This window comes from Anabrus simplex, chromosome 3 (assembly GCF_040414725.1).
Source record: "Anabrus simplex isolate iqAnaSimp1 chromosome 3, ASM4041472v1, whole genome shotgun sequence".
NCBI lineage: Eukaryota > Metazoa > Arthropoda > Insecta > Orthoptera > Tettigoniidae > Anabrus > Anabrus simplex.
Window position 1 is genome coordinate 283,916,341 of NC_090267.1, and position 27,374 is coordinate 283,943,714.

The 27,374-nt window shown below is 37.6% G+C and overlaps 1 protein-coding gene across 3 annotated transcripts in view; it reads right to left on the reverse strand.

Annotated features, from left to right (window-relative positions):
- aft (adrift) overlaps positions 1–27,374 on the reverse strand; it is a 436,902-nt gene that overhangs the window by 253,587 nt on the left and 155,941 nt on the right. For all 3 annotated transcript variants that reach the window (XM_067143070.2, XM_067143068.2, XM_067143069.2), the window contains one exon: positions 22,050–22,244. In XM_067143070.2, coding sequence (XP_066999171.2) covers positions 22,050–22,244 — 195 coding nt within the window. The remainder of the gene's footprint in view (positions 1–22,049; positions 22,245–27,374) is intronic.

A 27,374-nucleotide genomic window follows, 5' to 3' on the forward strand; every position in this document is an offset into this window, starting at 1 on the left:
ACAGCTTTCTGATGTTCTTCGTCATGTATTATCCCATGTATGCTGAAATGCTTTTCTTAATTGCAATAAAGAAAAGTAATTGCAATGTCAATTTATTTTCATTAAATTGCCTTTTTTCACAAGGGTTTGGAATTTAAACTGAATACAGTTTAGAAAAAAGCCTAAAATTATACAAAATTGCAACAAAAACGGCCAAGTCAGAATTTATATTAACAAAAAAGATGGGTTCATTATGAGTCATATTTCTCAAAGCAGCGGAACTTAAATATTAAACCATTAAGGATATAACTATGAAAAAACTTTTGTGACTATCATTGCTTTGTCTCTACAGGTTTTTCATCCATATTGAAAAATATGCCTTCCGTGACTTGGTCGGTTTTGATACTAGACGCCTCATATATAGGACTGCACCTAGTCAAAAGTGAGGTCATATTAACATACCCCACTTAAGGTTGGTGTTTTGTTTTTCCCCCCTCTAAAACACAGAGAAGTGTTTACAACTGCCTCGCAACTGTATGTTTTCTTTCTCCACCTAAATTCTCCTCTCTTCTTTTATGATTGAAGAAGGTGAATGTATTTCACAAGTGGGGAGATAAGGAGTATGGGGGCCTTTGCCAGCCTTTTTTTAACGTAACAAGCATATTTGTACTGATTAAGACTTCACTACAAACTTCAAATTAGACTTTATGTCTGGCAACTTGCCCACTGATTTTACATAGAGATAAATTATGTTAATCACGGAACACTAACGTTAATAAATGTTAACAGGATACATATAATGTCCTACATCCAACAACACAGCTGCGGATTTAGCAGAGAGATAAATGAATATAATAGAGTTTGGGGGATGTTCCACCATTCAAAACAATGTAAAATATTGAAAATTATTAAGTGAAGACCGGTTTTGACTCCCTAGGAGTCATCATCAGTTCTTGGAGATATTTAATCAATGGGAATCTGAAATCAATCATCATGGGGATTGCCTACATACATTTCAATAGGTTGACATAAAACATCATGACAAAAGTATATACACAAGGGCAATTGCCTAAATACATATCAATAGGTTGTCCTTAAACTTAATGACAAATTATATACACATTGACATCAAACACTTGGCACTTCCAGAAAGTTCTTGGTTCTGGTTTTAAAACACTGCCGTTTGTTTGTGAAACACGGAACAGACCTGTTGGTCTTATTTCAATCTACTCGAAAATATATGAACTAGTTGAAATATACACATTGACATGAAACGCTTAGTACATTAAGAAAGTTCTTGGATCTGGGTTAAAATTATTGCCGTGTGTTTGTAGAACACGGAACGGACTTGTCGGTTTTGTTTTAATCAACATGAAAATATATTAAATATTTGAAATAAAACATGTTTGACAATGAAACATGACAAATATAGAAATTGCTTTGCTCTAGTTCATATAATCTTGCAGTGCTTTTGTATAGTATGGAACAGATTTGTTGGTCTTGTTGAGAGCTGATGTTATGAATAACTGGTAGATTTAAATTGGCAGAGGAGTTGGGGGAACATCCCTCGTTATGGAACATTTGCTTCTGAAGTTGAAACTGTTGTCTACTATTGTTGTTGATATAGAATTGATGATGGTATGGCCTTGGTTTATGGCACCATATCATTGAACGAAGGATGTTCCCCCAACCCCTCAGCCATTTTAAATCTACCAATTATTCGTAACATCAGCTCTCCACAAGACCAACAAGTTTGTTCCATACTATACAAAAGCACTGCAAGATTACATGAACTAGAACAAAGCAATTTCTATATTTGTCACATGTTTCACAGTCAAATGTGTTTTATTTCAAATATTACATATATTTTTTCAAGCTGATTAAAACAAGACCGACAAGTCTCTTCTGTGTTCTACAAACAGACGGCAATAATTTTAACCCAGATCCAAGAACTTTCTTAAAGTACCAAGCATTTCACGTCAATGTGTATATTTCAATTAATTCATATATTTTCAAGTAGATTGAAACAAGACCAACAAGTCTGTTCTGTGTTCTACAAACACGTGACAGTATTTTTAACCCAGATCCAAGAACTTTCTTAGAGTGCCAAGTGTTTCATGTCATTGTGTGCATTTCATGTTAATATGTATATTGCAACTAGTTCATATATTTTCTAGTAGATTGAAACAAGACCAACAAGTCTGGTCCATGTTCCACAAATACACGGCAGTATTTTAAAACCAGAACCAAGAACTTTCTTAAAGTGCCAAGCGTTTCATGTCAATGTGTTTATAATTTGCCATTATGTTTTAGGACAACCTACTGATATGTATTTAGGCAATTGCCATTGTGTGTATAATTTTGTCATGATGTTTTATGTCAACCTACTGAGATGTATGTAGGCAATCCCCATGATGATTGTTATCAGATTCTCATTGATTTAATTATCTACAAGAACTGATGAATTCCTTTAAGACCTCATTTCCTAATCTAATATTTCCTGCATAACCTGACTTTGTTCAACTGAAACTCCATTACTTTTCTTTTGGACTTATTTATTTTCATCTTGTACTCCTTACCCAAGACTCTGCCCATACCATTCAGCAATTTCTCCAGATCTTCTGCAGTTACAAGTAACTAATTTTGTTCCGTATTGAAGATACAATAAGTAAAATAAGTAAAATCTTTCACATTGAATAAGTGGACACAATATTTTTAATCTTGAAAGATTTTACTTCTTCTGCAGTTCTCAGATAAAATAACAATATCATCAGCAAATCTCTATTCGTAACTCCATTCGAAGGAATGAGGCAATCGAACAGTGAATTTTTTCACATTTGATTATTATGCATAATTTTTTTGCTATTTGTTTTACGTCGCACCAACACAGATACAGCTTATGGCGATGATGTGTGATAGGAAAGGCCTAGGAATAGGAAGGAAGCAGCCGTGGCCTTATTTAAGGTACAGCCCCAGCATTTGCCTGGTGTGAAAATGGGAAACCACGGAAAACCATCTTCAGGCCTGCCGACAGTGGGGTACAAACCTTTTTTTTCTTCCGAAACTCCATTTGAATCAGTAAGGCAATGGAATAGTGAATTTTTCCTTTCAATTATTCACTTGAAACTGTATTAAAATGAATCAGGTAATTGAATAGTGAATGTTTTTTGAAATAATTGAATGAAAAGTGATTATGTTAACCTTCATTCGCTCCAACTAAATGAGTGATTCTGCTGAAACAATCGAATGAGACATTTGAATGAACTGTTTCTAAGGAATAATCGAATTTACAACAATTTGTCCTGTTGTCAAGAAAATTATTAATAAATTAAATGACTGAAATTGACTGTGTGAGGGAGCATGTTGGTTCAGTGACATAATCGCTGCCTCTCCACAAAGACGGATTGGGTTTGATTGCCGGTCGTTGCATATTGGTGTATTCAAAGTCCATGTAAAAGTCGCAGTAGTCGCAAAACTGAAGGCCATATAAAACTGTCAACTAGCCTTCTGACTCATTGAAACAGAGCCTTTAACCACTCTCCTCCCAGTTTCGGAATAGGTAAAGTTGAATTTGAACTTAAAAACAGCTCATATTCCAGAATATCATTCTAAAATTAGGGAAATATCGGGAGGTATCTGACACTTTAACTTTTTTGCCATAATTATTTTATGGAATACAAAAAAAAATCATGTAATACATTTTATAAGCATCTATATTCTTATATTAATGTACTCAGTAGAATATATTAAATCACAATTAAAAACATGGACAATATTAACAAAGTACGAAGTTATTACACTCTCGTATGTTTGAAAAATCTTTTTTAACAAAAATATTTTTCACATTCAAAATAAAAAACAAATTAACATTTGGCTATTCTGCATACGTCACACTTGTAAAATAATGCTTCTCCTTCAAGATTTGCAGAGTTTTCATGAGCCCAGCCTCTACAAACACTACACAGAATCCAATCTTCATTGAAGCTCTCTCTGCAAATGATGCAATCAGTTTCTCCATAATTTCCTGCATTGTCTTCGGTGAATGTAAGGGTTCATTTTGCAGTTTTTTAGGACTTTTTGGTGACTGTGCCCTATCTCTTCTCTTGTTCAAACAAGCTCATTTCTCCTCCAGTTGGTGTTTATATGGGATGGAAGTCAAGACTTCGCTCTGCTCACGACGTTGTTTCCTTGTATCTAACTTGTCCTTTGCAGTGCTGGGAAGGGGTAAGATTTTCTCCAGTAGCATCTGGGATGATGACTGTGCAACTGGTGATTCTACTCGTCTTGAAGTTGATGGGAAATCTTGATTTGAGGGTACAAGTGAAGTTTGAGGCAGCGGAGAAGAAGGTTCTGCAATAGAAACCAGTGGAGGTTCAGAAAAGGATTACTGAAAATCCAGGTCCGTGAAAATATTATGGTTGAAGGGGTAGATTCCTGTACAGGCAAAAACAGACTGAGCAACCTCCATTCGGCACACTCTGGTCAACGCAAAGTTTACAAGTCCAGCAATATGCCCAAGACCTATTTTAATTTTGGGATACTTTCTCTCCATACTGTTGTTATATGCATTTTTGAAGGGCTTCATCAACACCCTGTCAAATGGCTGCAATTTGTGTGTGGTGCGGGGCGATAGGCTCAGCATATGGACATGATTCTTCTTTGTATACATAATGATGTTGAAATTCTTATTGCTAGAGTGCCCGTCTACAATCAACGAAACAGGATAATGTTCTGAAGGATTTGCTCTCTCAACCAAAGTCAGCATCCATTTCAGAAAGCCTTTGGTAATCCACCCGTTTGGTTGACTATCAAAAATGCTACCTACTGGTGCATCTTTTTTCAAATCATTGTCTACTCATACCTTGGGAAGACAAATAGTGGAGGTATGAACTGATCTCCAGAGGCAGTGATTGAAAGTAAAACAGTGGCATTCTATACCCTTTCTCCAGACCTGTTTCTTACCCTGACTGACAAAACCTTTAACTGATTTGCAGGGAATGGATTTATATGTACTAATAATTATTGAAATATGTACATATATATTTAGTTATTTTTATTGAAATATGGAATTATGTATGGACTTAAAATTACACATATAACATTAATTTTTATTTAATATAAAAGTTCAAAGAAGCTAAACAAAGCAGATCTACATGCAACATAATGTTGCACTTCTCATTTTAATATATTTGAAGACCACACAATCCTTTATTCTCTGTTACCAAAACAATGGATTAAAAAATGTTCTTTTAAGTGCCGGAAAGTGAATATTCTCCTATTATCTCTATGGACAGATTTATATTGACTGAAACTGCGTTCAACATCGGAAGAGGTAATGGGAGTATAAATCAACTTCACAATATCTGCTGGGGTTAAATCCAATGTTAATTTTACACTTAAATCTTTGCACAGCATTGCAGCAACCTTTGTCATTTCTTCATATCTAGGGTTCTTTGAAAGCACAGTGGCCATCTTCATGTTTGCTACATCTGCAACTTTACCTGTACCACGATTTAGTTGTTCCACAGTTTTATTCACAATTTCATAACTTTCAAAAAGTGAGAGATGCGAGTTTTGGAGCCTTTTCAGTGTTGTTGTTATGTGGTGCATGAAAAATGATGCTGAATGTAACATAAGTCATTTCTCACACTTGTATCGCAGACAACTGTTTTTGCGGCTTCAATTGAGGCTACATCTTCAGAGTCCATGGCATGCAGAACGTTCTTAATACAGTCTATATATTCAACATAATATTCAACCGCTTGCAGCCACGTACACCGCCTAGTTAGAATCGGCTTAGGCGGCAATGGAATCTCTGGGTACATTTCTTTTTACAGATGAACTCTTCTGTGGGCTTTGAAAAAAACTTTTTTCACTGAGGAAAACACATAATGCTTCTCCGGCTTTTATCATATAAGGTGCGGCATTGCTAATAAAAAGTAACACTTTATTATACTTAACGCCCTGTGGCCAGAGGATACCCATAGCCTCATTGAACAGTTTTGCGATAGTTTTGTTATCACACTTTTCTAGAACATCACAGTGTAAGAGAATCCGTTTACAATAATCCTCGCTTAACAAACCAATGATTACGTTGCCAATTAGCCTACCTTCTTTGTCTGTTGTCTCATCAATGGAAACCCAAATTGGACTGTCTTTAATCCCTTGCCTTATCTTCCGAACAGTTTCATCGTATATGGCTGAACAGTACTTTTTTTTAACGTTGACTCATCCGGGATGGATCGTTTACTGTATTTCTTGAAGAATTCCCTGAAGCACTGATTATTCAGTTTGAAGAGAGGTATGTCAGCAGAGATAAGAGCATGGCAGAGATCGGTGTTGAACTCGGACGTTACACTGGAAGTTGCTGGTCATGTCATGTCAGAAACAACTGTCTCTGATTAGAATCTCATTGTTTGTTAGCCTGGTATTTACTGGTTGAAATGTGCTGTAGCACAAGGAACCTTTGAGTAGATGTCACTGTACAATGACACAAATTACAAAATAATATCTTACTGTCAGTTAATACACCATCTTCTTTAAATTCTGATACGTAACTTTTCAATTTTAAACTGGTTGACTGAACTACTTTAGGCATATTGTAACAACGTTAATGTCTTCAATGAGTATCAATATACAAAGTAACTGCATACACTGAACGTACAAGAACACTATGATCCCTCTCACTGCTAATTCAAACTGTGAATGACTGGTAGTGAACTAGATGGAGTTATGAAGCAATCAAAGGGAATGCCCGAATTACAAACTAATCCGGAAACCACTAGCACATCGTCGATGAATGAGATTTCCCTAGTTACAAAATTATGGCACAGACACAGTCGATGTTATGTAATGCAGCTTATCAGTGCTGTAAGTGTGATTCAGATAGTCACAGTACTGACCGGCTGATCTCCACCACTTCCGGGCTCAACTTCTCTCTTTCTTCGCACCGCTTATCAGCTTATTTTATCAGCCCGGATGTGGACAGGCATGATAATGACCAGCACACCAGTTAAAATATTAATTTTTCGAATATAGATTTTTAATTTATTTCTCCATTATTGAGAGGACTGCTAATTTAATATACTTTAATACTTTTTAGCGGCAATATGGACTATATTGATTTTAATGACGAAGAATATGGAATATATGTGCTAAACTCCAAAATATGGAAAAATATGGAAAATGAGTACTCCATTTTTCAACTCCACACGTCATGATTCGTAAAGATAATGCAAAATATCATTAATTTTAGCTTCCTAAAGAGATATGTATTTACATATAAATCCGTTCCCTGCTGATTTGTATGCACAAACGACACTCCAGTCTCACCAGCGTTGAAGATTCTTGATAGATTAAACAATATTTTGTCATAAGATCTCAAAAAAATTGTCCACTTGCTCTTTGTTGAAGCCTACTGCTCGCTGCAAGCTGGTAGACTCAACCGTCCTCAAACTGAGGTCCTGGTGCCCCTTCATAAAATCATAATAAAAGTCCTTTCCTGCCATCATTTTAGTTTTATTAAACCTATGTTCAACTCTCAATTCCTCAGCAAATAACACGAGTTTTTAAAATTCTGTTATGTTGAGTGGCACGAGTTAACTGTCTAGGGTCTTCAGGTCATTCCCTTCTTCATCTGCGAGTGTTCTCTGGTAAGTCCCACTGTTCGCCGTACACCCTTTTATTGGAATATTTTTACCAGCACCAAGAGCTTTAGTTCTGTCATCTAATGTGGTCTTTGGAACAGAGAAACGTTGTCAGGCCTCTCCAATACTCATTTTATTGTCCCCGACACTATTCACAGCTAATATATTGCCTTCTTCCCATTGTCTTTGTATCTTACTCATGTTTACCTAAAACAAAGCTTAGTACCATCAGTAACCTGTACGGAACTGCAACCTATGATGTCCGACACCACACACCAGTTTCTTGTCCAATACCACCTGAATGTCTTCCTTAAGAAACAACAGGAAATGAACGAGTACATTTGAAAATAAACTGATTCTAAACCCACGACATTACAGAGTAAGGAATACTGTTTCTGCCAATATACTTAAAATGTTGCTGCTACTTCTTGGTAAAAATAAATCTGTGCTGGCCGAAAATCACATAAAGAATAAAAATATGCCAGCACTCAAACAACCCTGCCTATTGACTGAATAGGATGTTCCCACCCTTCAAATATGCAGGTGGACCTGTGAGTAACTAAACAGGTTCTACCACATGCTGCTAACAAAGACATCTGTGATTATCCAACACCAGCCGCCATCCGATACCTCCCGATCCTCTCCTATATTATCTCATTGTTATAGCAACACATTACAAAAAGTTACATAATATTAACATTTAAAAAAAATTAAAAATATCTTTTTACTTTTGTGAATATCTGCCTTTCATTTCCAAAACATAAATGCTTTATAAATTATATACAAAATTTTAAACAAACAGGAATCAAAGAATCAAAGATGCTGTTATACAAATTCACAGAAACAGTAAAAAATATCATATACAATTTCACATGAAATATTCAAAATCTTGTTGAAAATAAACTCTATAAACTAATACATACACTTGAAATTTACTGAAGCATAACACAAATTTTAATACTACCTGTATCTGGGTCAAATACTTTTCTGTATGAAAACAATAGATGGTATTAATGAGAAAATGAAAATGACTGATTGGCCTACCCAAAACAATAAAACAAGGCATAAACGTCTGTAAAACGAATCATATCACATTTAAAAAATACACTTTAAGAACTTGTAAATATATACAAAAATACACTTGAATTTTATTCAACCATAACAAAGCTAAACCACCAATTACTGCACCCGAAAAATAAAAAATTTAACATACATTTTTTGTGCAACAGAAAACACAAACAAATACAAATAACTTCAGTATCAGAATGTTAGTTTCACACACACCGTGACTCCACAATAACATTCATGGGGAACTTTTAAACTATACACGCACTGGAAACTCAATAAAACCTCCAGCGAAAGGAAACTTAAGTATGTTTCTGATCGAAATATTAACACGTACAGTTATAAAAATCAATAAATATGACCAATATTTACTATAAAAGAGAAAAAAAAAAAGCACACACATGTAATAGAAACTTATGAAAACTATTGAAACGCACTACTTCTTAAACTTTTTAAGGAACAATTGAAAATGGGGCCCTACATAAGATTAAGTCTAAGGTTGAAGAGGTCACAAACATCCAGTCCACGAGCCATAGGAATTATCTAATGAAAGTTATAATCCCCAAACCAACCGGGAATCCAACCCATGACCTCCTGGACCCAAGACCAGCATCCTACCCACTTATCCATGGACGCGGACAACATAAAAATTAACGAAGGTATATTGCCTGCTACTAATTGAAAGAAATTCTCAAGTGGTAGTAATGGGACTTAGTTCCAGTTTGTGGCCAGAAGATGGCATTTACTTGAATAAGGAACTATATTTTACACAGGTTATTAGGACAATTAATTCACTCAATTAGTTTCAACATTTGGAGATAGTTTGGAAAAAAAAGCGCATTTCTATTTTCCGTAAGAGTTTATCTATTCACTTATTTCAATCGATTATCCATCAGACACACTAAAACAGAGAAATTTATTCATGATGCATCCAATTATTCTATACACTACAACTGAATGATATTTGAAATTCATTTGATTATTTATTTGATTATTTAAAAAATCAGATGGAAGTACAGTCGAACCTTCCTTCTGCTCACACCGGCGGTTTCGATGAAAAATGTCCGTTACGAGAGGTGTCCGCTAAAACAAGTTTATAATCGAACATTTTAACGACAAAGAACATCCACCTCAAATATAAGCATACATATCTTTATTTTTATTATTCTAAGTCATTTCTTTGTTAGTATTTCATAGAGTTATTATAAATGATTTTATATCATTTACAAACGTTACAGCTTCATGAAGTAATCGTGAAGCTTCGTCTGTGTAAATTTAGCACATTTTCTTAACTGCGATATTCTTGAAAATGGAATAAAGTCTGTTAAATGGTTCCATAGTGTTCTCGCCATACTCGCGGTCGAGCGTGACACAAAAATTCTTTATCTGCTTAAGCATATTTAGTCCCTGCTTCCTTGACAAAACTTCTTGTTCTGCTTCCGCCTCACCGTCATCGTCACTTTTCGTTCCTGATTCAGGTTCTGTAAAACGATAACAAGTTTTATTCAAAATGGTCCTTTTGTACGACTAATGAAGGCTGCTATGGATAGCTAGAAATATTTACGAAGTGCAGTGAATTAAATTAAAGCTCAAAATTTAGCTTAAAAGAATTAAAAGCTGTCTATCACAAGAAGTAAATGAATGAGGAGTTGAGATGCAAACAAACATGGACCTTACAATACATGCAATACACAATTACTGTATAACTTGATAACACAGAAAGCTTACCATAAAGTGCATCCTGGAGTCGGGACTGCCAGTCGCCCTCGAGATCATCACAGCAAGGAATATTCTCTTCTTCGGCTTCAACATTATACGTCAATCCAGCTGTCATTGCTAAAGTCTGAAGTTCACCATACAATTCATTTCAAACCTCTACCTCTGCTTGTTCTTCAACTGTAGAATTAGCGATGCCACATTTTGCAAAGCATTTTCTCATTGTGGTTTCGCTGACTGCATTCCAGGCTGCCTTTGTCCAGGAAACTGCATTTTTCATCAAATCAAAAGCCGAGTCTGCTTCATCCATGTGTGCCACTAATGACCATAAAACCCTCTTACGATAGTCTAATTTGAATGCTTGAATGATTCTTTGATCCAATGGCTGAAGATGAGAAGTGGTATTGGGTGGAAGGAACAAGAGTTTTACATTTGAAAGCTATATTTCTGGATGACACATAGCGTTATCTAGCAATAAGATCATGTTACGGTTTTTGGCCTTCATCTTGGAATCCAAAGCTAGGAGCCAATTCTCAAATATTGCTGACGTCATCCATGCCTTTTTATTCGCATGCAATTCAACACCAAGACAATTTAAGTCCATATTTTTAAGGCACCTGGGTCTCAAGAATTTACTGATTATTAGAGGATTTTCCTTTTCACCGAGTGCGATACAACAAAACATCATAAAGAAAATTGAGAAGTCTCCACCTTATCAGTACATTAATTTATTTACTTTAAAGTAGTAAATTCAGTCAGTACCGGTTTCGATCCTATGATTCAACTCCAAAATTTCTTAAGAAATACAATAACAAACATAGGAACACCAACCAAACCCGAAACATACAAAAAAAGACAAACCGAATTTGGCTTAAAGAGGAAATTAAATTCATGTACAAGAAGAAACAACATCTTAACATACAAATGTATGAAACACACCTGAAAGCCTCACGTGACTTACCATACACATATTGGAGCAATTTTCAACAAATAACCAATGAAAAAATAGCAAATATAGCCATGCAAAAGCAAAATACTTTGAATAAAAAACTTGAAGCATTAAAACAATCACAAGATCAGCATACACGCATTTACACCCACAATAGACAGCACTTGACTACACCTACTGAAAATAACCAACATATATTCCATCCATCAGTAAAAAATCTAACTAATACAGTGTTTGATGAAACAGAATCTACTATACTGAGCAAGGGACCCAAACACAATTGGAAAAATGACTCAGTATTTGAAAACATCACTACTATCATCACTGAAACCGAAAATGCCATAAAGAAAATACCTCAAGAACAACAAAACAAAATTAGATATGAAATCAAAAAAATATTACCACAATATATTAATAGAAACAACCAAGATACCATAAACCACACATAACTTAAAAAACTCGAAAACAAAACCCAACAAAAAGAGTTAACAAACAACAACCCACACATACAAATGAACCGCTCAAAGATCTCCCCTCCTCCAACCTCGCTCCCCTCACAAGCGCTCCACCCATCCCTCCAAACCTCCCCTCCGCCATCGCAAACTACAGTCCTAGGATAACACGTAACAGATCTCGACAGGCAGCCGCGCAGAGCACACAGCGTCAACACTCAACGTAAGTAATATAACATACAACTCACTTTCCACAGTCCATAATACACCATCTCTCATACCGATTATTTCTACTTGCAGATACATATACTCTACAACATACAAGAAGCCTCCACGCTATCATCACAACAAGCGTGTATTGGCTAACAACTACATAATTTAAATTTCATCAAGATGCACGGCACTTCTAACGAAATTCAACTCATAATAGTCACCATTTAACTCAGCAACGACACACGCAACTTTTCTCAACGATATCTATAGACCAAGATAATTTTATCACTAGCAGCAATTTATGAAAATTGTAATAAATGGAAAAACAATATAAACTTTAATTTAGCATGCATATGCCATACACTTACCAATTTACTAGTGCAAAGTGGTAAAAGCAAACAGTGTGAATAAGAAACTGGACCTATTCCATTAGTTTACTATTTTATCTACTTTTAACCGGCTTGCCATGTCAGATCAAAAAATTTTCATGTATATACTATAGACGATAACAATCTCATAGTACTAATGTTAACAAGTGTAAACCTCATTTCATGCACAATAAAATAGGTGCATGAGGTAACACATATCATATAACAAGCATTTTTTAGCCAAGAAAGTTCCATTTCAATAAGCATTTCATGTTTGTTCCAATTGGACTAGTTATAAAAAAGTGAAATATTCTAAATATCAATGCAAAAAGTGTAAATAATCCTATCTGACATTTCATAGATCAGATACAATGAAGTGATAAGCCTCAAATAACAAATATTTTCCAGATATTACAACAAATTTACAATTACTATAGTATTTTTCTACTCTGATGGCGGGCGGCCTACATGCTGTCAGGGGAAGTGGGATGCGGGCAGTATGTCACTGCCCAATGAGACAAAAGATCACCTAGCGGTGGCGCTGATAACTATTCAGTCGCCGGAGACTTTGCCGCGTTTTCACTTCGCTCCACGAACTGCTGTGTTGCCGAGTAGTCTTACAGTGTGCGTTGGGTATTACGAAGAGCTTGTTTGACGAGTTTGTTTTATGAGTAATTCTTGCCGCGTCCTTTACTGCATTCTTCAATTAACATTTTCGTGGCATGTGATGTGACGTTAGTTTTTTCTATTGTTTCTATTTGTGTTGCCCTGTGTTGTTTTTTTAAATTAATAATTGCACTATACATATATCGTACAATGGCGAAGAGGAAGGAGATTAGGAGCCAGGGTAGAAAACTGATCAGCAATGTTCATGAATATTTTCAAAAGGAAGCAGAAAATAATGGCCCTTTAGTGAGTGTGTATAAAGTGCAGCAGAGAGTGTCGGAAGCTTGTCAAATTAGTACGCGAACCGTTCAGCGTATAGTAAAGGAAGGTAAAGACAGTACCCAGTCATCTGGTTCCATCTCATTTCAATCACCGTGCAAACGAATCAAAAGGAACTGTATAACAAAGGCAATCGACGGATTCCATAAAGATGTAATTAGAAGAACTCTCCTCAGTTATTACGTAAAGGGTGAATACCCGACACTGAACAAATTACGTGGTGATTTAGAAAGAGATATAAAAATTAAATGGGGAGTAACTTCATTGTTGAGGATACTGAAGTCTATGGGGTTCAAGTATAAAAAAAGCAACGATGGGAGAAGATTTTTAATGGAGAGAGCTGATATAGTAACAGCCAGAGTAACGTTTTTGAGAAAAATGCATCTCCTGAGGAATAAGGACCCATCGCCCCATATATTTTATTTAGATGAGACTTACATTCATCAGAATTACGCTCCAATGAAAATCTGGCAAGATAAAGAGGGTACAGGAGGTTTAAAAGTTCCTGTAGGGAAAGGTGGACGAATTATTGTTTGTCACGTAGGTTCCAGTCGCACTGGTTTTCTACAGGAATGTAAATTGGTTTTCAGGCCAAAGGTGAAATCGACCAGTGATGACTACCACACTGATATGAACGCTATGGTTTTTAAAGAGTAGTTTTTGAAGTTTTTAGACGCTCTTGAAGCAAGGAACATCAAAGACGCAGTGATTGTAATGGACAATGCCAGCTATCATTCAGTACAGCTAGAACGAATTCCTACAACGAACACACGAAAAGCTGATATTATATCGTGGTTATCTGCTAGGTATATTCCTCATGACAGCAATCACACCAGACTCGAACTATTCTCTCTTGTGAAACAATTCAAGCCAAAGGCAAAAATGTATGAAATTGATACATTTGCTGACAGAAAGGGTCATACCGTTGTTCGCCTGCCACCCTATCACTGTCAATATAACCCCATAGAGCTGGTTTGGGGAAATGTTAAAACTGCTGTAGGGAAAAGGAACAAAACGTTCAAACTAACTGACGTCCAATCTTTAATGGAAGAGGAGCTGGATAAAGTAACCGAACAGGAGTGGAAGGCTTGTGTGTCAAATGCTGAAAAATTTCAAGAGGACGATTACAAAAGGGACATGGTACTGGACACAGTCATGGACGATATCATCATAAATCTGCGAGACGACAGCCACAGTGAGGAGTCGAGTGACGAGGATATTTCCGTGACAGCTCTGGTGACGATGGCGAGTGTCGGGGTGCTGTAACACGGATCCTTCAGCTGGAATAAGGTAAGATAAAGTAAGAAAATGTGTTGTGTAACTCTGTACTTTTGAACAAACTGTTTTTCGGTCTGTTGTCAATGCACTTGTTATATGCATTACTAACTAACTCGTATCATACTACATCGAAGATATAAGAAAATAATAGAAATAAATAAATACAAATAACAAAACTCATCCATGGGCCATAATCGAACTGTAACATACGAAGCTCTGTATTTCATTGTTATGTGGATTTGAACACAACTTTAACGAAAGCGGGCGCTCCTGGCAATGTTGTAGTAGTGGCCTCTGTCTCTCTCCCTTAACAGCCTCTCGCGTCATGCTGGATTGGTCGGCCCCATGCTCCCCGCTTCCCCTGACAGCATGTAGGCCGCCCGCCATAAGAGTAGAAAAATACTATAGTGTGTATAAGTGCAAACTTCATTCCATGTTCAATAATATAGGCACAGTGTGACGATATGCCTTAACAACAATGTACTTTTTAAGCCAAAGATAGACATATTTATCATTTTAATAAGCAATTCTGAATGTTTGAATCATATGGATCAATTGTATTAAGTGTAATATCTTAAACACTAATGTAAACAAATGTAAAATCTATTTAATGTATAATAGTCTTGACATAGTGGGGTCATATGCCTCATACAGCAGGTGCTTTTAATCAAAGATATACTCACTAATATTTTAACAAACAACTTTTAACGTCTGATTTAATTGGACTAGTTTTACAAGGTGTAATCTTTCATATGTGATGTTTTTGTAACTATTTCTTTGTGTGTCAGCTGAGGATGATCCCATAGGGATCGAAACCGGTCCTGACTGAATTTACTACTTTAAAGTAAATAAATTAATGTATTGATAAGGTGGAGACTTCTCAATTATCTTTATGTTGTAGTAGCAATCAATATGGAGATGAAGCTAATAGACTATGATACAACAAAACATGACGGTGATTCTTTCTTTTGACATTTTCCCACCCTTGCAACTTTCATTCGGCAAAGTTAGCGACTTCTTCGGGATCGCCCTAAAGAATAGACCAGTTTCATCAACTTTCAAAATGTCTTTCAGTTCATAACTATTCAAAATGTCTGGTAACCTATCTTTCCAATCCGCTACTTTAGTCGCAAACACAGACTTCTCCACAGACTGTTTTGAAACTAACGTTATGACGTCTTCTAAAACAATCTAACGAACCATTGCTAGCTACAAAATTCTCAACTTTCAGATTATTTGTGATTTCTCAAGTTTTTCCTAGTAACATTGGTCTACTCCCACACAGTTTCTTCACTCAGGCACACTTGAACCACTCATATACCGCAACATTCACTTCTGAAAAAACTGACTCCCGCTTTCTTTTCACTCCTCGATTCCTATTTTCCTCCCACTCGTTTAAAATTTCAGTTCTATTCTTCACAATAGTGTTTATTTCAGTTTTCCCGCAATTGTTTTCGGCAAGCTTTCTCACTGAAATTCCCTTGTCATTTTCTATAACCACATTTCTTCTTGCCTCGAGATCTAAACACTATCGTCCCTTGTTACTCATGTTTAACATACCAAAGCAGTTGATGTTGCACTCAACGAAACCTGCCGCATTATTACTGGATGTTTGAGACCTACACCTTTGGAAAAAGTATATTGCCTTGCAGGGATAGCACCTTCCGATATTCGCCGTGAAGTGGCAGCCAAGAAAGAAAAGAGAAAGGTGTTGACATTGGAAGCCCACCCTTTGTTTGGATATGAGCCACCATGCCAGCGGCTTAACTCTAGGAAAAGCTTCTTAAGAGTAACCGAAACACTTGCAGGAACAGCGCAGCAAGCAAGAATTCAAGAATGGCGCATCAGGAGTCAACATACGAGGATCAGTCAATGGATGACCCCAAAAGAGGAACTCCCTCCTGGCCATGTCACAGATTGGGTGAATTGGAGAGCACTGAACAGACTGCGCTCTGGTGTTACGCGGTGCAGGGTAAACCAGAAGAAATGGGGTTTCGAAGTGGACAGTACCTTGTGTGTATGTGGAGAAGAGCAGACCACAGCCCATTTGCTGCAATGCAGTTCATGCCCATTCAGCTGCACAACAGAAGACCTGGTTAAAGCGAAGCCAAATGCACTTGATGTTGCAAGGTTTTGGGCTCACATAGTTTAATGTGGCTCTTCGCCATTGGAGTATTTATATTATGTTTTTCCTTATCTTTAATTTTAAACTTATGTATGCTTCTGACACGATATAAATAAATAACATACAACTGAAATGCTACGGTATTTCTGTCTCACTAATTAGTGCCTGTACTGTCTTTTCCTTCTCAAGATAACTACCTGAGCTCGACCTTATCAGCGACAATTCGAGTTATGAATAGAATGATGCAAGAAGGGAAAAAAATCCCCAGGTAACTTGTGAGTCAACAGTCTCTGGCAGCATTTCTGGGCAATTAGAATTCTCGGAATAGGCCTATACACCACCAGGTAGAACTGCATTTCGATGTACCTTCTCCCCCCTTGCACTCGAAATAGTACAAACATTCAAAAGGAATTTCCTTATGTCTGAAGAATGGTTTTAAAAGAAAGGATGACATGTGGTCCGGTGTAATAAATTGTCCTGCAACGTAAGTCAAGTGGATGGGGCAAATGGCGATGTCCCCTGTCCGGAGTTCAAGGTTTCTGCTTAAATGAGGCCAATTTAAATCGGTTCAGAGGAAAATTGTCCATATAGGGAGGTGTCCGCTGAATAAGGGTGTCCGTTAGGGTAGGTTCGACTGTAATTCAAATATTAAATGTATTAGATTATGCCATCACTACAACTGAATGATATTTGAAACTCATTCAATTGTTTTATTTGATTATTTATTCAATTATTTAATTGATCGGATGGAGGTTATTCGATTATTAAAAGTATTTGATTATCCCATCACTAGTGTGAAGACCCTGCCTATCCAAGTAACTGACCCAGTGTGCAACCACTGGTACAGGTCCCAGCTCAGGGTTATGATGAAGACATCAAAGGCATTTGTGGCAAAGAAGATTGGCTTCAGTACACAGTGGTGGAAGAAGTAAATCTGCAGTATCTGCACTCCAGTGGAGCGGCTGTAAAAGAAGTCGGCTCTCCTCGTTAGAAGCGGCGCGAATCCATCCTCTGGGGCTGATTATCTCAGTTGTAACCATGCTACTGACAGTGTGATAGCCCGACTCAATACTTTGGCATGAGAAGTAACCATGTAGCACATGATAATCACTACTATTTCATGGGGGTTAATGCCTCGCGATCTTGGTTGACGCTCGCAGGCATCGAATTCTGGAGAGCCCGTATTCTGTGCAAAGAGAGCGCTGGTGCTCCACAATACTTGAACATCCACAATACATCAGACACAAAAGATCAGACCAAGGAGAACTTGTAACCTAGACACCATCAACATACAGACCATGATCAGGGTAAATAAACTAAATCAAGTCCTAGAAGGCATGAGAGAAGATGCAATCAACAAAGTGGCGCTATAGGAAACAAGATTCAGAGAAAAAACATATGGCATCTGACGGATATGTGATACTGAAGGGGAGATTAGGAGTCAAGGTAGAGAGACAGCTATTTATGTTTGGAACGACATTTGTAGTGAACCAATGTTACCTGGCTAGTATTACCGAATGGAGGAGTGTGAACAAGAGGCACTCATACTTTACAATGAAAATAGGAAACAAAATGTACACATCAACACACATGCACCCATGAACAATAAGAACAGGAAAATTATTGCAGGCACAGAACATTCATGGAACACGCTGACAGGGTGGTAACAGAAGCAGAGAAGAAAAGTGTCATGATCCTGTTGAGTTACTTCAACACACAACCGGACACAGAAAGGAGGTGCACAAATCCTGCAGGAGATTACCTGGCATACAGAAGAACAAACTACAAGGGTATTCCCAAAAATAAGGTCTCCTATTTTTTTATAAATGCAGAAATCTGTTAGTGTGGCTGTTAGTCACAATATTATTAAGAGTGTTTCCCGCGTTCACATATAAACATACGTACGCCGCACTGAGGCACTCAGTTTTGGCTTGGTAGCCGTTGAGAATGGAGCTCCCATTGGATGTTACCGCCAAGTGCGAAGTGTGCGCAGTTATTTGGTTTTTGAACCCAAAACGTACTGAACTGATTGAAATCCATTGCCATCCATTGACCGAAGTGTACGGTGAGTCGTACATGGATGTCAAAAATGTTCGTAAGTGGTGTAGGGAGTTTGCAGCCGGTCGGACTGAAATTCACGACGAACAAAGGAGTGGGAGACGGTCAATTTCCGTTGAGACAGTCAGGAAAGTTGAGCAAATCATGTGTGAAGATCGGCGGATCACCCTGGATGATCTCTGCAATTTGGTTCCCGAAGTTTGCCGAAGCGCCGTTCACAGAATTTAAATGGAAAAGTTGAAATACCGGAAGGTGTGCGCAAGATGGGTGCCATGCATGCTGACTGAAGGCCACATGCGACAACGAGTTGATTCTTCCCGCGCATTTCTTCAATGCTTTGCAGCCGAACAGGACAACTTTTGGACTCAATTGTCACAGGTGACGAAACCTGGGCGTTCCACTTTACACCTGAGACCAAGCAACAATTCACCAAAGCCGTGGAATTTTCAAGCAAACACAGTTTGCCGGTAAAGTCATGACAACTGTGTTTTGGGATAGAAAAGGGGTATTGTTGGTCGAATTTATTCCCGCTGGGACCACAATTAACGCTGACAGGTACTGCGAGACCCTGACAAAACTCATAGACGGGCAATTCAGAACTGGAGAAGAGGAACGTTGAGCAAGGGCATACACATTCTCCATGACAATCCTCGCCCACACGTCGCCCGGCAGACCGTTGCTCTTCTGTAACAGTTTCAGTGGAACATCATCACCCACCCACTTTATAGTCCGACTTGGCGCCCAGTGACTATCACTTGTTCCCTAAGTTGAAAGAAGATTTCGCTGGAAAGCGATTCAGCACCAACGACGAGGTAAAAGACGAGGTTCACAAGTTCCTGAATAGCATGGCGGCGAGCTGGTATGACATGGGCATACAAAAACTGTCACAGCGTCTATAAAAATGCATTGACCGAAATGGTGATTATGTAGAAAAATAGTTAAATGTTCAAGCTGTAAAATGATTGTAAACCATTATAGAAATAAACAGGTCTATGTATTTATAAAAAATAGACCTTATTTTTGGGATTACCTTCGTAGAATGGAGAGATGCTGATGGATCTGTGCAGCAAGCACAAAAGGCACATCGTGATCACGCACTTCAAAGTCAAGGCAACAAGATCAAAGAAAGACAGACCAGGTAAACGAACCAAGACAGCAATCACAGGGAGGTCATGAACACCAGAGCCAGAAAGAAGAGCAGAATGGAGTCTGACCACTATATCACAAAAATCAAATGCAGATGGATAACAAACAGAACTCAGGGAAACAAGACATGAAGACACACAGGATCAAACGAGAACTGTTGAACAAATGTAGAGATAAACACGTGAAGAACCTGACAGTGGAGAGTAACTGAGGAAACATAAGAAAAGCAATAAAAGAAAAATCAGAATGACTGGCAACTAATTAAATGATAAGGAAGTATAATACGAGATGAGCGCGAAAGCATGGTTGAGTCTAGAAGGAAGGTGTGGATGAAGTGGCAGCGTCAGCAAAAAGGAAGAAGGTTTGTCTACCTTCAAGAACGGCAGCCAAAATGACCAGGAATGCAAGGAGAAACAAGTGGAATGAGAGGCTTCAAGAAGCTGTTGAGGCTTTCAAGAAAAACAAATCATGAGCCTTCTCCTGGAAGATGAAGAGTAATAAAAGGCTACGAGATGAAAGAGACGTTCGTGAAAGGATGAGATGGCGACCTGAAAACTGGTGAGAAAGACATGTGTGAGGAAATGTCAAGTAATTACTGAACATGAAAGTGCCTACAGGAAGGATGACACTAGAGATCCTCAGGGAAACCAACCAAGGTCAAGCACACACCAGGGTAGAAGTGGTGGAACTGCTATGCGACAGAGAACTGGATACTATGACACATGAATTACTGAGGAAAAACACTGCAAGACACAAATGTCAGGGTTTGATCCTAGAGTACACTATCGGACAGCTTTGAAATAATAAAGACAGGGGTCCGACAAGGCGATGGACTGTCACCGATACTGTTTAACCTGGTTCTGGATGAAGTAGTGAAACAGTGGAGAGAGATGAACAAAACTATGGGCATTAAAGATGTACAGATTAGGTACAAGATCAAGCATAACCCAATGCAGATGATATGGGGTTTGGTACACAACACTGAGAACAATGTGAATATGGCACTGGGAAACATAGCCGAGATCACCGCAAAGGTTGGCCTGAAGATAGCCTATAACAAGATCAAGGTACTGAATGCAGAGACCAAATGGAAGATAGAAGACCAAGTAGTATAGAGAGCCGATAGCTTCCAGTGCCTGGATCAAAACATAACAGGTAGACTAAAGAATAATGAGACACAGCCTGACTACTTAAGAAACTACGATACTTGTCCAAGGCAACTTACGGGAAGAAAGACATGTCGAGGAATGACAAATTGCAACACTATACAACACCTATCAGGAATGCTACATTATACATAATGGAGACTCTGGCATTGGTCAAAAGAGTTTGTATACGGTTGGAGAAAGAGGAAGGAAAGATCTTGAGATATATATGGGGCACCAAAAAACCAAGGTAATTTTCTGACTTTTGGGTACACAAACCAAGACTGGAGCTGTAGGAGAGCATAGAACCAATTTTGAGCGTGATACGGAAAAGAAGGTTGAGGTTCATGGAACAACTGATGAGGAGGGAAGACAACAGGTTGACTAAGAAGATACCTAATGCAACATGCTTAACGGGAAACAACTGGATGAAGGAAGTCACAGAGGATTGGAAGACAATTGGCATAATGGAAAAAATCTGCAAACGGCAGAACAGGGTAAGGCCAGCTATGGGAGACTCAGGGAAGGTTACAAATGGAATAGGATCAAGATTCAGATTATGGAAGCAGAGAGAAACAAGAGAAGGAATAGGTGAAAATGAAAACCTACGACCTGTTTTCCAGTCAATGACTGGGTCAGGGATGGGATGAATGAACTTGCAGCAAGGATAGGAATTGTGTCGGCTGCCGAGGCCTGTCGCACAGAAGGAATAGGTATTGGGAACAATGAAAGCATGCTGAACAAATTACTCGTGATCCTAGGATATTGTAATGAAACAAATAAATATATAATTTATAATAGTCTAGAAGAAATAAGCTTCCGAATGGTATAAAAATAACTGAAATTAGTAGAGTGGTTCCCAAGATTATTCCCAATATACAAATCAATTCACATACTTTCTCTCTTTATAACATTAGTAAAGATAGCAAATGGGTGCAGAAAAATCTGTTCTATTTTAACTTACCAGATGTACTTCACCAATCTTCCTGGACTCTATTAACAGATGTTTCAAATTCTTCAAGTTCATTAGATCCCCAGTGAAGTCTCGTCCAAAATCCCAATGTTCAAGGGTTTGCAGAATGAATCGGTCATCATTAATCATACATGATAAAGGGTTGCCTTCATAGTATGGATTCAAAGTAGTTGCAATCCAGTCCCACTGAAAAATAATATCATACATAAAAATACAATTTTTTTAAAACTGAAAACTACCTGAAGGTCATGCAGTAAGCAATTCTTCCGAGCTGAATTTCAAAACAATGTAATATCATTAAATGTGTCTTGGAATCCCACTCCCAGTTGAGACATGAAATCATAACTTCCAGTTTACGTAAAAATGATCCTTTTAGAACGCTGCTTGATATCTATATATATAAAATAAGAGTTTTGTCTGTAATTTGCTCAGAATTTGAAAATAATGGTATTTCTGTATCGGTCATGTCCATAGTAACAAGAAAATGCACTTTTTACTTTTCCGTAATGTCTGTCTGTCTGTCTGTCTGTCTGTCTGTCTGTCTGTCTGTCTGTCTGTCTGTCTGTCTGTACACGCATCACGAGAAAACGGTTGAAGAGAATTTAATGAAAATCGGTATATGAAGTCGGGGGATGAGCCTCTACAATCTAGGCTATAGATCATTTTACTCACGCTGAGTGAAATGGTAGTTTAGGGGAAGGCCTAAAATTGAATTCTCAACTATTTATGTTATTAGTGGTCGTATTTTAAAGAAAATGGGTATGCAAAGTTGGGGAATAAGTTGCTACAATCTAGGCTATCAATAATTGTATTCACGCTGAGAAAAATGGTAGTTTAGGGGAAGGCCTAAAATTTAATTCACCGAGCTCGATAGCTGCAGTCGCTTAAGTGCGGCCAGTATCCAGTATTCGGGAGATAGTAGGTTCAAACCCCACTATCGGCAGCCCTGAAGATGGTTTTCCGTGGTTTCCCATTTTCACATCAGGCGAATGCTGGGGCTGTACCTTAATTAAGGCCACGGCCGCTTCCTTCCCACTCCTAGCCCTTCCCTGTCCCATCATCGCCATAAGACCTATCTGTGTCGGTGCGACGTAAAGCAACTAGCAAAAAAAAAAAATTAATTCTCAAATATTGTTGTTATTGGTAGTCCTATCTTGATGAAAATCGGTATGTAAAGTCAGGAAATAAGTCGCTATAGTCTAGGCTGTAAATTATTTTATTCACACTGAGTGAAATGGTAGTTTAGGGGAAGGCCTAAAATGTAATTCTCAAATATTTCTTATTAGAGGTGTAATCGATGAATGCTACATAACTAAGGTTATATAGTATTAAATTTTATATTATTCATGTCTTATACATTCTTACCATACTGGCTATGATGACAAACATATTCATGAATTTGGATTTTTGTTACCAAGTCCATATCAGCGCCGAGTAACGAGAAAATGGGTAAACAGTATTTAATGAAAATCGCTACGTAAGTCGTAGAATAAGAAACTACAGTTTACGGTATAAAATATTTTACAAATCACAGAGTCGAAAGAAAACTAAATGTGAAGGCCTACATTATAGAAAGCTCCTAACATTGATCAACAATAACATTACATTGACCATTGTTTGTTGTGATGTGCTTTGTGTCTTCTGTTACCCCTCATCTCCGGTAGATAGGACTACTGCTGCGTACAGAGTACTTTTTATTTGATTTACGTCGCACTGACATAGATAGGTTTTATGGCGACGATGGGATAGGAAAAGGCTAGGAGTGCCTTATGCCTTAATTAAGGTACGCCCAGCATTTGATTGGTATGAAAGTGAGAAACCACGGAATACCATCTTCAGCGCTGCCGACAATGGGGTTCGAATCCACTATCTCTCGGATGCAAGCTCACAGCTGCGCACCGCTAACCACACGGTCAACTCGCCCAATCGTACAGAGTGTAACGGCCTGCCTGAATATTGATGGGAAGTAGCTGGGGAGTTAGACAACTTTCTTCTTTGGCATGCCATTCCCCTGGTTTATAAATTTTCTGATACTACTGGTACGTAACACACTGAATCATCATAGCATTCGGGCTATTCAATCCCTACTCTGAGGCACCGATTGGAATTAACAGTGTGCATATTTAGCGGAATAATGGCAGATGAGTGTTCATGGCAATCTGTGGCCTGGTCATCCCAGCTCTGGAACTTTGGACTATTAGACTGGCACCGCAATCTAACCGCAGCACTGTTCGTTAAAGTGATAAAACGTGCGGCTTTCCATTTGATCGAGTATTTTATATAATAGCATTGCTTTTAATCGCTACATACATACTTACGTTTTTGTAATAACTTATGTTGATTTCAGTTAGGAAAAGCACAAAGTCAGTCTTTCTGAGAATCCCGTTGCGAAGCACGGGTACATCAGCTAGTACTTCATAAAATCTGGTTGTGCAACTATTCCCCGCCAAGACTTCAGTTTTTCAAAAATAATGCTTCAAACAGTCTTTTCTTTCCACCTGAGCCTCTCAAATCTAATTTTCTGTTGTGTTTAGGTGGACCTGTGACACAAATGCCTGATGTTTCATTATATATTAATCGTAATTATGGCCCGGATTTTGATGAAAAGTCTTCTATTTTTTACTAACTACTCAGAGATGATACTCAGTGGCAATTATGTGTATTTTGCAATAAATATGTTGGATATATGGATTTTCCAAAGGTAATTAAAATGCATTTTCCAGAACAGTCATTTTTTAACTTCTAGATGCATTTTTGATCATTTCTTTTGAATTTCCATACTTCTATAGGTCATTTTATGGAATATAGTTGACCGCGTACACAATAAGCAAGGTAGGCAGAGAACCTAACACAAGAAAATAAAACAAGAAGTCACAGCAAAATCATACAACATATCACCAAACAAAACACAGAACTTACCTTAATTACCATTTCTCCAAAATACCCATGGAAGAATGCAAAGGCAAACAACCATAAAGAAAGAGGGGAGGACAAGGAACACTTCCATGAGAATAATGGAACTATTAATCTACATAAATAAAACTGAATTGAACAAGAATGAAATGTAATTAAATAAAATTTGCAAATGGAAAATAAATAAAAATGTGACCCACATAAAATATTAAGCTGTCAAACCAGACAAACCAGCAAGGAAAATTGACAATTTAATTTTTAAAAAATATTATGACCGAGATGAAATCAGGAAAATCACACTCACACGGGGTTTTCAGGATGATGAGAGAAAGACCAACCATCATGTAATGTACGGTCCCTGCCCCGCAACGAAAAATCACCCATTCACTATGGTATGAAGGAATACTGGGCTAAAACAAAAAGCCAACAAATGTTGCTCCCCCATGGTCCTAAGAGACCCATGCGCGATGAAGAAGAAGAAAATATTATGAATTAATAATAATATTATTTTAAAACAGAGTTCATATAATTTTTTTTATCTTGAATTGAATTTCATTACTTGGGATACCACAGTATCTAATTAAGTCAAAATTAGGTACAATATTTTGTTTTAAAGAAAAATTTGAATTGGGCAAAGTTCATTAGTCATATCCATGTCGTCGTGAAGCAAAATTGTGCAAAAGCCCTGCAGATACATCATCCAAAATTAACATTAAATTCACTTAACAAAGAATTAAAATTTCAATGGAGGTAAAATCACATATCTGCCACATGAAATGTAAATCACAACAGACTTATAGGGAGATCATATAGCAGTTCAATGAAAATCATGTCACACGTAATAAATCACAACAGTATACATCTCCAACTTAACCTGATCCAATCAATAACAATAACATAACTGACAAGACATAAGATACACCAAAGCCGACCAATTAAATTGCAGAATAGTGGAGGTAAGAACCCAAGTTACGCAATAATGTCCCGTAAACAAAAGAAAAGGACACAATTACACCAAGGGAAGAGATTACAACCTACACACTTGAATTGAATAGAGAAATTTAAATATAACATCACGATAACAGAGATAATTTATCAGCCGCAGTTCTGAATTGTAATTACCACACAAAATATCACTATCACTATCAGCCATATTCAATCGTTTTTGTGATGTGGCCTCTTTAAGTCTGAAGCAAGGTAGATTTTCATGAGGTCTCTTCATGTGGGACAACAGTCTTGAGCAGTGTTCTGCCAATTGATCCCAGTAATCTTCCGGATGTCTTTATCCCATCTGTCCGGTGGTCAGTGGGAAAAGGCTGAATAATTTAAGGTTTGCAGATGACATTACACTTTTGGCCAACGACATCGATGAACTACAAACTCTAATACAAGATCTTGTCTCAGCCTGTCAAAGTGGGACTATCCATGAACCTTTCTAAAACCAAAGTAATGTTCAACAAATAGACTTCAGCAGGAAAGCTACAGGTGAGAAACTCCACACTAGAACAGGTCAATGAGTATGTTTATCTTGGCCAGCTTGTAAACATGAAAGGGGACTTAAGACCGGAAATGTTCTGATGTATCAAACTAGGATGGCAAGCCAACAGAAGAAACTCTTCAATCTTCAAATCCAACATGCCAACCCACTTAAAGAAGATATTCTTTGACCAGAGTGTTCTCCCTGTACTGACTTACGATTGTGAAACATGGACAATGAGCCCAGCCCAAACAGCTATGAAACGGTTTATGCTAGGCTTCACAAAGACAGGAAAAGAGCAGATTACATCAGGTCAGTCACAAAGGTCAGTGACATTTTAGTAAGGGTAGCTACCCTAAAATGGCAGTGGGCAGGCCATGTTGCTCGGAGAACTGATGGTAGGTGGACAAAGCTTGTGCTTGAGTGGAGTCCAAAAGATCATCTGGGACAAAATATATATACACAGGTTGAATCCATAGCTGAAGCAAGAAATTTTAACAAAAAAGCAAGAAATTTCAACACAAAATGTATCAGACGAAGCACGCATTTTATGTCTGAGTCCTTTAAAGTATCTTTTTAGTAGGTAAAAGAATTCATCTCCTGATGTAATACAATTTCACACAAAAATAAAGATGGATTGCGATCACAAGCATTCTTCTTGATTAAGTAATAATTAAGATGGTTATCAAATACTCACGAAAGTTTCAGACTGAATAATAAAACAATGACTTATAGTCCTTGGCTAGTTGTATCCAGAAACAGTTACATTATGCACAAAATGATTAAAAAACAGAGAATCATTCAGCATAAAGTTGTGTCAAAAAAAGCTGATTTATGATGTTGGATTTACAAGATTCATCCCATATCAAGATGCATCCAATTGCCTACGGCAGTCAGCTTGATGGCCAACATTTTGATGAGTGGCC